Here is a 13,820-nt window from a genome sequence, read left to right on the forward strand (position 1 = left end):
GAAGGGAAGGGAAGGGAAGGGAAGGGAAGGGAAGGGAAGGGAAGGGAAGGGAAGGGAAGGGAAGGGAAGGGAAGGGAAGGGAAGATCCTGCAGTCCCTGTACATCTTCACCCAGGGCTCTGTGCAGGAAGTGACAAACACACACACAGCAGAGCTGGGGGAGCTGTGCCACCCTACAGCCAAGGCTGGAGCAGCCCTGGTTGTCCTGGGGGAAAATCCTGGGAAATCCGCTCAGTGCTGGAATGTCCCACAGACCCAACACAGTCAGGGCTTGAGCTGAGATCCCCCAGCTTTGGGATGTCCTACAGACCTGGCACAGTCATAGCTGAGCTGGGAGCCCCCTGCTTTGCTTCCCTTCCATTGCAGCTCCACTGAATTGCCACCAGTGCAGCTATCAAAGGCCCCCTGTGCCTGCCCCATGGGCCCTGAGCCTGGTCCAACCCCAGCTCTCGAGCTGTGGTGCCAAGGGGTACCAGAACCCCCTCCCGGTGTGCCATGGCCCCGTACCTGGCATCRTCATCGCGGGCTATCAGCAGGCGCATGTGGCTGGTGGCCGACGCCGTCCTCAGGATGTCCACGGCCCTGGAACACCAGGACAGTGACACATCAGTCCCAGCTCCCAGTGGGTGCCCTGCTCACCCCAAAGCTGGGCAGAGCCCCCTGGCTCAGGCAGACCCCGCTGGCAGCCGAGGTTCTGTGGAGCAGCCCCGTTCCCTGCCCGGCAGTGAGGCTGGAGGGCAGGCACCCCTCAGTTGGATTCTCTGATTCTCCCACCTCGGCAGCACATGAGAGTCCCCAATAACACAGCCCTGCATGTGCCTGTGGGGGTGAGCACATCCTCCTGCAYGGCCCGGGGCAGGGGRMTGCAACCAGGTRGTCTTTGAGTSCCTTCCAACCCACACCATTCCAGGGTTCTGGAATTCCTGCCCTGGGAAGTCCCCATCTCAGGGACAGCCCCGTTCTGCATCCCCAGACAGAGCCTCCCACAGCCATGGAGATGTTCTCATGGACCTCACCAAAGCCAGCTGCTCTGGGGCTCTGGGAGCAGCCCCAGCTCCTCGTGCTGCTTCCCAGCCAGCCTCGGGCAGGAATGGGAGGCAGGCAGCAGGACAGGAACGTGTTTGATGGAACAGGAGAGCCCCAAGTGCTGGTGCTCCTGTGGAGCTGTGATTGTCCTCTCGCTGGGGAGCTGAGGGAATTCCCTGCACAGAGTGGCACTGCCAGGCTTGGGCACCAGCTGAGCTCCTGTGCTGGGAGCTGTGGGCGTGCTGGGAAGCTGCAGCAGGTGCAGGGGGTGCCAGGAGATGTAAAACCCAGTGTTTGGGGGAAATGCCTGAATGTCTCACAGATACCATTTGGGATCACCAGYCTGTTTTTATATTGAATGTTTTTGTCTGATAATCCCCAGCTTGGTTCTGGGAATAGCACAGAGCTGGTGTCCTCCACACAGCCCACAGCCTGAGCCACTTCACAGAATCCCACAAAAGTAACAGGAATGGAAAATTCCYCTGTGGATACAGTACCTCTCACTTGTAACCCCGATCAAGGACTCTCCATTGACCTCCAGGATCTGRTCTCCTGGCTGCAGGCGCCCTGCAAAAGAAAATCGACAGATAGAAACTGTGAAAAATACAGCTTGGAGGAACTGGGAGAGGCTGGGCAGGTCCTCCCTGGGCCCAGAGACAGGATGAAAAACGCATTGGTCCTTCCAGAGATGCTTGTCCAACCTGTTTTTCCAGATGTCCATAAATGGAGTTTCTGCAACCTCCCGGAACAACCGGTGCCAATGTCCCAGCACTTCCTCCGCTCTGGGAAGTTGCAAAAGCAAATACCAAAAACTGCAATAAAGCTTTTGCTTAATGCACTTTGAGGTCAAGGAGTTCAGTTGGAGGTCAGGTAGAAAACCACAAGAGGCACTTCCACCTGTTCTGTATTTATTTTCCTTTATTGGATAGAAAAATGATGTAACAGCTGGGAAAAAAGTATCTGTTTGGCTTAAGTTGTAAAAGGTGAACTCTGCAGACCCCTAATACCTGCTTAGTTGAACATACTCAGAGTGCAATCAGTGATCCAGAGCAGAGCAGAATCTGCAAAAGGATCTTGGGTCATTTTGGGGCCAGAGGGAGGTGGGAATGGGTGGGAAAGTCCTTGTGTGGCAGAGATGGGCCGTGCTTTACACACACAAAGCAATTGTACAGATGCTGAGAAGCCAATCCAAGGCTGCTGCCAGATGTCAGAACAACTGCCACGCTGAAAAATACCCCCAGCACTGGAAAATCTCAGAGCAGGCACCCAAAATATCTAATAAGACAATGAATGAAATAAATGCCCTGGGTTTGGGCTGTTGTCAGACCTCGTGGCGCTCTGCCCCGGGCTTCACTCACCGTCTGCATAAGCAACTCCTCCTGCAAGGATCCTCTTGACATAAACTCCATATTCTTCCCCAGTGAGCTCCTTGATGCCACCGATGACCTTAATGCCTGCAGGAAAGGAGAGCCCTGAGACAGAGGCAGGAGGAACAGAGTTTGCACAGGACAACCCTGAATTCACAGAATCATGGAATGGAGGGGTTTGGGCTGGAAGGGACCTCAAAGCCCATCCACTGCCACCCCCTGCCATGGGCAGAGACACCTTCCACTGTCCCAGGCTGCTCCAAGCCCTGTCCAGCTTGGCCTTGGGCACTGCCAGGGATCCAGGGGCAGCCACAGCTTCTCTGGGCACCCTGTGCCAGGGCCTCCCCACCCTCCCAGGGAACAATTCCTTCCCAATATCCCATCCATCCCTGCCCTCTGGCAGTGGGAAGCCATTCCCTGTGTCCTGTCCCTCCATCCCTTGTCCCCAGTCCCTCTCCAGCTCTCCTGGAGCCCCTTTAGGCCCTGGAAGGGGCTCTGAGCTCTCCCTGGAGCCTTCTCCTCTCCAGGTGAGCATCCCCAGCTCTCCCAGCCTGGCTCCAGCGCCTGGAGCAGTTCCACAGCATCTCCCTGGACTCCCTCCAGCAGCTCCAAGTTCACSCCTGATGGGAAAGGATCTGCTCCTGCTACACATCAAACAATCTCTGGTGACAAGTGTTTCCCCAGGAGACCCCTTCCCTCCCCTGKCCAGGCCCCAGGGGCACAGCAGTGCTGGGGACATCCCTGCTCACCTGCCAAAGCCACCTCAGCCTGTGACAGTGCCACTCACAGCACAGCCAGACCAGGAGCAGCCACTGCCATGGAGCTGGGCCTGGGAAGAGCAGCCCAGGCAGGAGCTTGAGGTGACCCTGATCCATCCCTGAGCCCTCAGTGCTCAGGTGCCCCTGGCACAGGGCTCCTGCCCCTCACAGCCACCCCTGTGGCCACCAGAGCTGGTCCTGCTGGCCAGCGTAAGCTGCCTGGCAGGAAAAGGTCCAAGAGACTTATCTGGGCTCATTAAGTCCTACTTCGAAGATCCAGGCTGTGGAGAGAAGGATTAAAAAGCCTGGCTTTAATTAACAAATCTCTCCTGGGAGCCACCAGTCAGGCATTTTGCTGCTGTGAGCAAGAGGGCATGCTGGGGACAGGCAGTGCCACTGTCCCCTGGCTGCTCTGAGCCCTGGAGGGGTCCTGGGCTTCAAAAACCCCTCCCTCTGGGGGAGCAGAGCACATCTGCTTCCCCAAAACACGGGAGCACTTTCTGAACAGGCAGGAGGGAAGAGGAGCAGCCCCTGGATCAGGATTACTCATCATTATTTCCATGCCTGTTTCCCTTCCTTTTATAACCCGAGCTCTGCTCTCAGGCCCCTCACAGTTCTCATTTGCCTCTGGGGAAGGACTTTATCTCTCAASATACCTTTATATTAAATTAGATTAAAACTAGATTATTGCCATTTTCCAGTTCATTCCCAYGTGCACCAATTGCTGCTTTTCCTGAGCTCCAAATCCCTGTCTGAGTGCTGGAGTTCATTCCCTGGGCTGAATGCTTTAACCAGGCAGCATTTAACAGGAGCTGTTTTACTGCTGGAACAGGAACTTGCACAGGAACACCTCAGGAACAGGCACTAACATTGTTCTCCATTGCATTTTTAMAGAAGTTCACTCAAATCGGGAATATTGCCCAAAAAGAAGCATCTCTGAGCAATGTGAGCCTCACCAAGGCTTGGGGCAGGTCAGGCACCCGGGGACCAAAGTGGGGAGGAGATGCTGCAGCCATGGGCTGAAGCTAAAAGCTGCTCGTGGCCAAGGATGCTCCGCTGGAAACTTCTCTGCTCCCTGTGGAGCCAGGGGATCCCTGTGCTGGGCTCTGCAGAGACACCCCAGGGAGCAGGGTCTGCTYGGAATGGGTTTGGGAAGCCCCTGGTGGGAGGGGATCCTGCAGAGACAAAGCCCCATYGGTTCCCCAGGATGGGGAAGAGCCTGGAAGACCAGCCCAAGCCAAGGGGATGATTTGGGACYCATCCTGCACCTTTCTTCAGTCTGGAACACGGAGGAATGAGGAATGATGCAGCCCATCAGACAAATCATATAAAAATCTGCACCTTGCAGAGGTTCCGCCGCAGCATCCCCGGCAGCCCGGTGTGGGACAGGCGCCTGTGCCGAGGTATCAAATCAATAATGACTCATTTCCCTTTTGTGYCTGCAAATCGATTGTAATAATGCCTTAATATAGCTGAAGTATCTCCAAATCCTCCTTTATCCCCAGCGATGTCATGAGAAAATCCGATCTTGTTATTAAAATCGGTGATTACTCGCACTGTTGCTCCACACACACTCAAACTTGGAAGGGGGGAGGAAAAGTTCCCGAGTTTGAACTCCCTCATTGGGAAAGCAGCTGGACACTGCCAGGCTCTGCCCATGCTGCCCTCCCACCCCCACCTCAGCAGAGGGGTGCTCTGGGTGCCAGTCCTGCCCCCCAAATCCCTGGAGAGTCCCCAGTGGGGCAGGGAGGAARGGGAGGGAGGGCTCACCCCTTCCAGGGCTTGGACCAAGCCAGGGGACAGCCATGGCAGCAAACCTGAATCACTCAGGGCCGAGGTGGCAGCACTCCTGGGAGGAKATTTGATGATGTATTTTATAAACACTTACTTCAATCAAATTTCTATTTGGGACCCAGTGTAGGTAAATAACGGCTCTTTAATTATCACAGCATCAAAGTCACAGTATAATGCTTATTAAGTCATACTTAGGGCCAGATAATCTAGCCTATTTTGGATCCCTCTATTTAATCTTTCCTTTCTGGCAAAGGTCCTGGAGCTGATGCCCATGTCCCCAGCATTCTCTCTTCTGCAGAACAAAGTTTGCCAGGAAAATTCCAGATGGACTTAGAGGTAAGACTGACCAAGACTGTGTTTTCTTTAGGCTCTTAACCATCCTATAAATTTCTCCAAGACCCTCAAGCCTCTCTGGCACCTCTAATYCCGCTCCCACTAATGCCACGGTCGCATTCTCTGGCTGTAATCTCACCTGCTCCCAGATCCCTGTCCCACAGGTCAGGGGGTGTCCTGGCTAATCTGGTTGTTTAGTTCAACTGGGATCATCCCGGGCACATCCTGACCCCACCCGCTGCCGTGCAGGGCACCCAGAGGGGCTGCCCGCTCCGTGCCTAAGCTGGCAATGTTCAATTACATCTCCCTTAATCCCTCTGTTGATCTTGCGGCCCCCGCCAGCTTTTTCTGTCTGGAGGAAGGGACAGATTGGAGGTGAATCACTCACTGCCCTGTCCTAAGCAGATGAAGGTCAAGATAATGGGATCTCGGTGTTCCTGAGAAATGCTTCTTAATCAGCACTTCCCTTTGATGCTATTCTGTAATTCGAGGTGCGGGTTTGAGGAGCTGCCAGGTGACCCCTTTGAACTCCTGAGGTTCACATGTGGGGCTGCACCCGATGCTGCAGAGGAACAGAGCCGGGGCCAAACACTGGCCAGCCACACCGGCACCGAGCCGAGAGGCTGCTCCAAAGGAACTGCTGGGATAACACCCAAATCCAACTGGGATAGTGCCTGTATCCAACTGGGATAGTGCCTGTATCCAACTGGGATAGTGCCTGTATCCAACTGGGATAACACCTGTATCCAACTGGGATAGTGCCTGTATCCAACTGGGATAGTGCCTGTATCCAACTGGGATAGTGCCTGCATCCAACTGGGATAGCACCTCCATCCGACTGGGATAGTGCCTGTATCCAACTGGGATAGAACCTGTATCCAACTGGGATAACACCTGTATCCAACTGGGATAGCATCTGCATCCAACTGGGATAGCATCTGCATCCAACTGTGATAGCTCTTGTATCCAACTGGGATAGTGCCTGTATCCAACTGGGATAACACCCAAATCCAACTGGGATAGCACCTGTACCCAACTGGGATAATGCCCTTATCCTGCATCCAACTGGGATAGTGCTCTTATCCAACTGGGATAGCACCCAAATCCAACTGGGATAGCACCTGTATCCAACTGGGATAACACCTGCATCCAACTGGGATAACACCTGTATCCAACCTGAGAGACTGCTAGAATCCAGACCTGTATCCAGCCTGAGAAACTCTTGATGTTTCCAAAAAAAAACATGCTCTGAGCAGCTACACCTGTGGCAGGTACAGGGATTCTGCAAGGACCACTCATCATAGAGGGATGATTAAACTGCCAGAGGGCAGGGATGGATGGGATATTGGGAAGGAATTGTTCCCTGGAAGGGTGGGGAGGCCCTGGCACAGTGTACCCAGAGAAGCTGTGGCTGCCCCTGGATCCCTGGCAGTGCCCAAGGCCAGGCTGGACAGGGCTTGGAGCAGCCTGGGACAGTGGAAGGTGTCCCTGCCATGGCAGGGGTGGAATGAGATGAGCTTTGAGGTCCCTTCCAACACAAACCATTTCATGATTTCTGGAGGACGATCACTTTTCTTGAGTGCTTCAAGCATCACAGGAGAGGATGAAGGCAGCTGATGATGGCATCAGAAAAACCACATTATTGTAGTTTCCTGCAGCTCATCACAATTTGCTTTAGAGAGCCTGCATGACCCTGCAAAGACCCTCTGGTCACAGACTGGGGAAAGGACAGGAACTGGGACCCTGAGAAGTGTTTCCCAAAGAGCTGCCACATCTGTGGCTTCTTCCAGAGGTCAGTGATGGCCCTCTCAGGCTTTTCCAGGTCTCCTCCTTTAACAAGCTAATCTAACCCAGCAGCTGAAATCCCATCAACTCAAGCAAATCCACGTCTGGAGATYAAAATATCATATTTGTCAAATAAAGACATTTCTCTGAGCTCYCGTGAGCGTCATGACCAGGGGAAGAGTCAGTAAAGCTGCTCCTCCACRGCTGAGAGTCCCATTACCCCAGAGCAGGAAACAGCTAATAATTAATCTATAATTAATCTATAATTGATGTATAATTAATCTCAGGAAACCTGAACTTGTTTCTCAGGAGTTGCCCCAAATGGCCAYTCAGGGATCTCACCAAGGGGCCCCCAGCTGCTCTGTTGGAGGGTGGGCTCTCACAATTAAGAGTTAGAAGGGAAACTGCAAARTCCTGATGCAGGATCATAGATTTTTAGGAAGTCCATGACAGAGCAGCACTGGCTAACACAGAAGGCATAAAAAAAAAAAGCTGTGCTGGATCCTTCTGGGCTGAGTGTCATGAACCTGGGATGTTCTCACGTTCTGATGGACGTGACCTTTTCCTTTCCCTGCCATGCTTTGAAGTCCAGAGCACTGTGGAAGGACACCTGACTCACTTGGTACTCATTCCCTTCCCCGTGGGCCACACTTTCCAAACCCAGTTCATGCAGCCCAGTCCCCAGGAGAGCTGCAGGAAGCATCTCCTGTCACCCTTTGGGACGGGTTCCTGAGGGGAGACAGCTGGGAAATGCTGGAATTCTTTCTATCTGTCTGTCTATCTATCTATCTATCTATCTATCTATCTATCTATCTATCTATCTATCATCTATATCTATCTATCTATCTATCTATCTATCTATCTATCTATCTATCTATCTATCTATCTATCTATCTATCTATCTATCTATCTATCTATTTCTATCTCTATCTATCTATCTATTTGATTTTAGTTTATTTAATTCACAAAGTTCTGAAAGGTCTCTTCCCTCCATGCTGCTCAGGGCAGGGGTTGTGACCCCGGGCTCTGCACGGCTCCCAGCCCTGGCTGCTCACTGTCTCCATGGAATTAGTTGGGATTTTGACATTCCTTTAATATTGCAGCTGCAAAAGGAGCCCAAGATGCTCTACACAGGCRGGCACAAGACAGCAGAAGCATTGAGGCACCAGACTCCACATGGGGAGGCACCTCCTGGCTCAGGGGGACAGAGGGGATATTGAGGTGTCCCAGCCCTCCCCGATGTACCCGGAGGAGGAAGAGTGCTCACCCAGCCCATTTGCACACTCGTAGAACTCAAAGCAGTGCACGGTTCGGTCCATCCCGTACGGTCCCATGAGTGTCCTGGGGAGACAAGAGCAGCATCTTTCTGTCACTAAAATTGTTAGTTAAAATTATTAAAAATAATCCACAGACACCAGAGGTTTATGTCCAAAAAGGAGACAGAGAAGTTCTGGAACTTTTTTCCAATAAAGGGAGTGGCCATGGGGCATTTTCATAGGGTTTCTCAAATTGTTAGAGGATGCAGCCTCCTTTTTATCCTGCATTTCCCTCTCTCTTTCCCCATTGCTGAGGTACTTGAGAGGTGCAAAATCCCCGAATCACCTAATACAGATCCCATCTAATGTTCAAATCCCGCCCCCCCTTTTTTTTATTCTTGGTGTCTCTGTTCTTTTTCTCTCAGTCCAGGGATTTAGCCCTGCCTTGGGTCAGTACCAGTCTGTGTCAATTGATGGAATTCCTGTGGAATTTACAGTTCCTCCCGTTGCTCCTTTCCCCTGTCAGGATCTGGCCCTATCTCCCAGCAGACCCCACAGTTTGTTTGTAAAGACATCTCCCTCTCATTCCTTTTAAAAGGAGCTGAGGCACGAGTGGCCAGAGCCACATTGTCCCCCCAGCCCAGACACTGTCCCCAAACACTGCAGACAGCCAGGCTGAGGGACAGCCCCCCATCCTGCACCCACACGGCAAAACCAGCCCCTGCCAGCCCCCCCGGCGTTCACACAGATAAACGAGAGAACATGTGCAGGGCTGAGCATCATCCTCCCCACCCCGCAAATCTGATGGACCTGTCTGTGCTTCATTACCCCAGATTATCGGGGCTGGACAGCTGTGCAGCTCCGGGAAATGAGCTCAGAGCTGGGAGCAGCGTGCTGGCAATAAACCCCTCTCACAAACACAGGCTGCCTGTAACCAACACAGCCGGGCACAATCCACTSCCAAGGCCTTTAATGCAGGCAGAGGGTCTGGAAAAGGGGGATGCAGCAGCTGCTGTGCTGCTCTGAGTCCTGCCTTAGCATGASTCAGAGCAGGTGGAAGAACATCACACACCCGAGATTCCCCCAAGCCAAGTAACTCCCTGAAAAATCTTGCAGTCTCCCCCTAAACTCTCAGAGCAGGTTCCAAGTGAATGATCCCAAAATCACCCTGCCCCAAACACGGATGCCAGACTCCAAACCTGGAGCACTGGTGCTTCTCCTTGGGCCCTTCAGGATGGGTGACCCCTGATCTGAGAAAGCCCAACCCAGATGTACCAGGTGGGAAACCAGGGGTGAGGAGCTCCCAAAACATTCCCCAGAATTTCAGTTACAGGAGTAAAGGTGTTTCCCAATCGACATCAGGGCCCAGATCTGAACACAGATGAGGAGGAGCAACACCGTGGGAAAAATCAGGCTGCTTGAAATGCAGCAGCAGTCAGGAAAGAATAATCCACAGGGACTTCCCAGGAATCCAAAATAAATCTCAAAATATCGAGCTACCCTGCAAAGCCAGTAACACCCAGCTCTGAGATTTGGACTGGGAGCTTTTTCTCCTTGTAAAATCCCGCTCCTTGCTGTCCTTGCACTGTACTCAACACTGAGCAAACAGCTGGCCACATCTGGCTGTCRGAAAACAGAGCTGCAGGTGTCCTGGGAAGGCAGAGTAGCCCTGGGCCCAGGCTGCTTCAACCCCCTGCCCGGGATTTTCAGGGTGTTTAGAGTGAATCACCGAGGAAATTCCCTGGGCGAGCCTGGGGCTCTCAGGGTGGGCTGGAAGGTGCCAGACAGATGTGATTCCAGCGGAGCAGATGGGTCCTTGGTACAATCAATCAACTCTGACCAAAATCCCCCTGCATCCCCTCTCACCATCATCCCCTGCATCCCCTCTCACCATCCTCCCCTGCATCCCCCTCACCATCATCCCCCTGCATCACCATCATCCCCTGCATCCCCTCTCACCATCATCCCCTCTCACCATCATCCCCTCTCACCATCATCCCCTGATTCCCCTCTCACCATCATCCTCGCTCCGAGGCACGGCCGCCCAACAGCCCTGAGCTCTGCTAAAGCCACCAATGCAAAAACCCAACCAGTGATGGCTCCCTGAGCTCCTCCTGCAGCACATCCTTGCCTCCCAGCCCCGCTCCTGGAGAGCCACAGTGGAAGAACCTTGGCTGGAATTATCCACRGGACCCCCAGCACCCCCTCTCCACTCCCAGCCCGGCTGGGGAGGGTTACCTGCTGATGATGATGGCTCCCTTGTAAAGGATAGAGACCGCGGGCATCTTGCTGGTGCTGCCAGGCACCAGCCACTTTGATTTGGCAGGAATCCGTTAAAGTGATGGGGAGGAAAAAAATGTGAAAAAAAAAGGGGGAGGTCTGAGGGCATCACGTGGTGTCCCCGTATGCATGTTAATTCCTCCCAACATTAACACAGATCAGCTCAAAACATCTCCAACTTTAGATTAAAGCTGACGCAAGCCGGAGCCTGCGTGGCCCATCCCAGCACCTCCCTGGCGGGGCCCGAGCTCAGCCAACCCCACGCAGGGCTGGCCCCTCATCCCAGGCACAACATGGGAATTGCTGGGATGCATCATTGGGAATGGCCCCTCCAGGGACGAAGGGCAGCACTCGGTGCGGGACGAGTGCGCTCTCCATCCCTAAAGGATTAAAATCCACAGCAAAGCTTTGGAAGCAGTAACAGACTGTACCACTTAGGCGGTTTAGGGTTGCTGTTGGGTTTTTTTCCTTTTCACATCTTTTCTAGCCCACAGTATTTGCTTCATGGTGCAGAGCAAGTTGAGCTGCTCCCCCGTGTGCTGGGAGGTCAGAAGCCTGATYTGTCTCTGAACAGCCTCCTCTGTCCCTGTCTTGATGCCCATCATCCCTCTGGRGAAGCAGYAGGAACCCTGTCCTGGRASATGTGGGGGTGGAGGGGTGGGAAAWGATTACCCAAGGTTTGCCAGYGAATGGGCATGGACCTGGCACAACCCACCTCAGGGTTTGGGAGGAGCAGGGATGTGGTCTCAGGGTAAAAGATCTGTGACCTTTCCTGAGAAGAGAAATTCCTGGGGCACACGCTCCCCTGGAACTTCAGGAGGACACAGCTCCTGCATCCCAACCAGCCCTGGGGGACATTTCAGGTCACAGATTTGGCCCTGACTCCAGCACCGGTGTCCTCCTGGTGCTGTTCCCACAGTGTCTCGCAGGCTCCTGGCCAGACCCCATTAGTTCCCTTGGCCTCGTTAGCGGGGTCTGATGAGCCTCCGCTGTGGACGTGCCTGCCTGGCCCTGCAGACTCCTCGCCAAATCATTCCTTGGGTTTGATGCTGCTGGAGATTGCTGTTCCCACGTGTGAACAACTGATTTTATCACCAGGAGCTCCCCAATAGCCTTGGGAGGCCTCGCTGGGCAAGGGGCTTCAATGGGAAAACTTCTCCTGCATTTAGTCTTCTTTTTTTTTTTTTTAAAGGCTTCTATTTGATGGCATTCAGAGGAAATAAGAAATCTGAGTAGAWTGGACCTTTAGGTAGCCAAAGATTTCCTAAAAATTGATTAATCTAGCTGAAAAATTAATATTTGCATAAATAATGCCAACTTGACAAATGTAGATGCATCTGGAGATACACTCTGCACACCCCAGCRCAGCAGGATGTGCCCACATCTGATTCAGGTCCGTGTTGAGGCTTTGACCAAAGCACATGCCTCATTTGTTTGTCCAATTTTTCATTCACTGCTAGAAAAATGAGTTTGGAAACTCATTGAAAAATTGGGTTTTTTTCCAATGGGAAAATTACTTTTGAAAAAAAATTATAGAAGCTGAGTGAAACTGTATCAGTCAGCTTTACTTAACATTACCATGTATAAGCAGGGATGGGTGAAACTATAAAAGGAATTGAAATAAGTCTTGKAGCAGGAGCATAGAGTTAAAAATGCTGACAGCACGAGGGGTGGTGCCTGGGGCCACCTCCCAATCTGCTGGTGCTGCAGCCTTCAGGAGCCTCACAAACCTGCCCAGCCCCTCACAAACCTGCCCATCCCATGATCCAACAGCAGAGAGATGCTCCTTCTCCGGCCATCCCACAGAAAATGAACAGGGGGAGCAGAAATAAAAATTAAGTCAGGAGGTTCTGACACCTGGTGACCACCAGCTCTGGCTCTCAGTGGCTCATTCAAGGCTGGCCAGGAGATTTCGTGGCAGAACACACACAAAAATTCAGCTCTGGGGTGTGGAACCTGCTCTCTGTACCTGCTCTCTGTACCTGTTCTAGAACCAGAGTTGTCCCACACCAGGGCACAGCTCCCATGGGGCAGGAGCACCGTGCCCAGCTTGGGGTGACTTTCCTGGGCTCCCTCACCCAGAGCCTCCTGCCCCTCACACTCAGGGTCACACTCCAAGTCCTCTGATGCACCAAGAACCATCCATGGGAAGAGACATTTCCATCCCACCTCCAAAATACCCCACACAGCCTCCCGAGGGCCTCTGGGACTCTGCTAAGGCATTGTGTCACAATCACTCCCTCGATTCTGGGGCCAGAGCCTTGGCTGGAATAAATCAGTGYTGCTGGAGGAAAGGGATTGCACAACACTGGGGCAATGGCAATGGCATAAAGTCGAAGCTCTGGCACAGGTWGTCCAGRGAAGCTGTGGCTGCCCCTTCCCTRGAAATCTCCAAGGCCATCTCGGATGGGGCCCAACCCCAAGAGAGGCAGCGGAATGAGATGATCCTTCAAATCCCTTCCAACCCAARCCATTCTGTGATTSTGGGATGACTTYTGTGACCAGTTTCAGAGGGGCTGCAGAARAGCTCACTGGAGCCAGGCCAGCCCAACCCAGAATTTGAGAGAAAACAGAAAGATTTCCTGCCTGGCAATTCAGTAATGAASCAACCCTGATTTCTGCATCTCAGGGAACAATTTCCTCACTCAGGGTTAARCAGTTGTGTTGGGGCACAAAGTCCAGGGGACCCCAAGACTTCCTAGCCAGACAAAACCAAACAGAGCTGGGGACAGCTGCACCACGAGGGGAGGGAATRGATTTAATGTCRTTGGGACTGTTGGCACCACATRRTCAACMTGTCCAGCAGAAATGCAAAATCCCATGGGAAGACATCACTCAAGGCTCATCTCTTGTGAAAAACACTTCCATTTGAGACTGAGAGGCTCAGAGAGTGCTCCCCCAGCCAAACAGCCCCTCCCAGCCCGCCTGCTCAGGTGGGGTGTAAGCCAAAATGTGGCTGTATTCCATATCTTGCTGTGCCTAAAAATTGCTGCATGAACCAAGACTTGGGGTCATCCCAGTTATTCCAGCCCCAACGTCAAGGCCAACCCAGGAACCAGGGGTGAGGAGCAGCTGAGCCCAGGAATGGCCAGACCCCATGGCCAAGGTCTCACAGTGACCATCCCCGGGTGATCCTGGTGATTCAGCCAGGACAGATCATCCCAAAAAGGGAAGGGAAGGGAAGGGAAGGGAAGGGAAGGGAAGGGAAGGGAAGGGAAGGGA

The 13,820-nt window shown here is 52.9% G+C and overlaps 1 protein-coding gene across 1 annotated transcript in view; it reads right to left on the reverse strand.

The window, feature by feature from the left end:
• LOC130582132 (syntaxin-binding protein 4-like) overlaps positions 1-10,603 on the reverse strand; it is a 38,041-nt gene extending 27,438 nt beyond the window's left edge. Inside the window, exons 1-5 of the mRNA XM_057380667.1 lie at positions 10,557-10,603; positions 8,330-8,403; positions 2,384-2,479; positions 1,523-1,592; positions 507-581 (exon numbers count right to left, since the gene is read on the reverse strand). Coding sequence (XP_057236650.1) covers positions 507-581; positions 1,523-1,592; positions 2,384-2,479; positions 8,330-8,403; positions 10,557-10,603 — 362 coding nt within the window. The remainder of the gene's footprint in view (positions 1-506; positions 582-1,522; positions 1,593-2,383; positions 2,480-8,329; positions 8,404-10,556) is intronic.
• Between the last annotated feature and the right edge of the window lie 3,217 nt (positions 10,604-13,820).

Source organism: Malurus melanocephalus, unplaced genomic scaffold, assembly GCF_030028575.1.
Source record: "Malurus melanocephalus ecotype Western Australia unplaced genomic scaffold, MMel_1.1 scaffold_465, whole genome shotgun sequence".
Lineage (NCBI taxonomy): Eukaryota > Metazoa > Chordata > Aves > Passeriformes > Maluridae > Malurus > Malurus melanocephalus.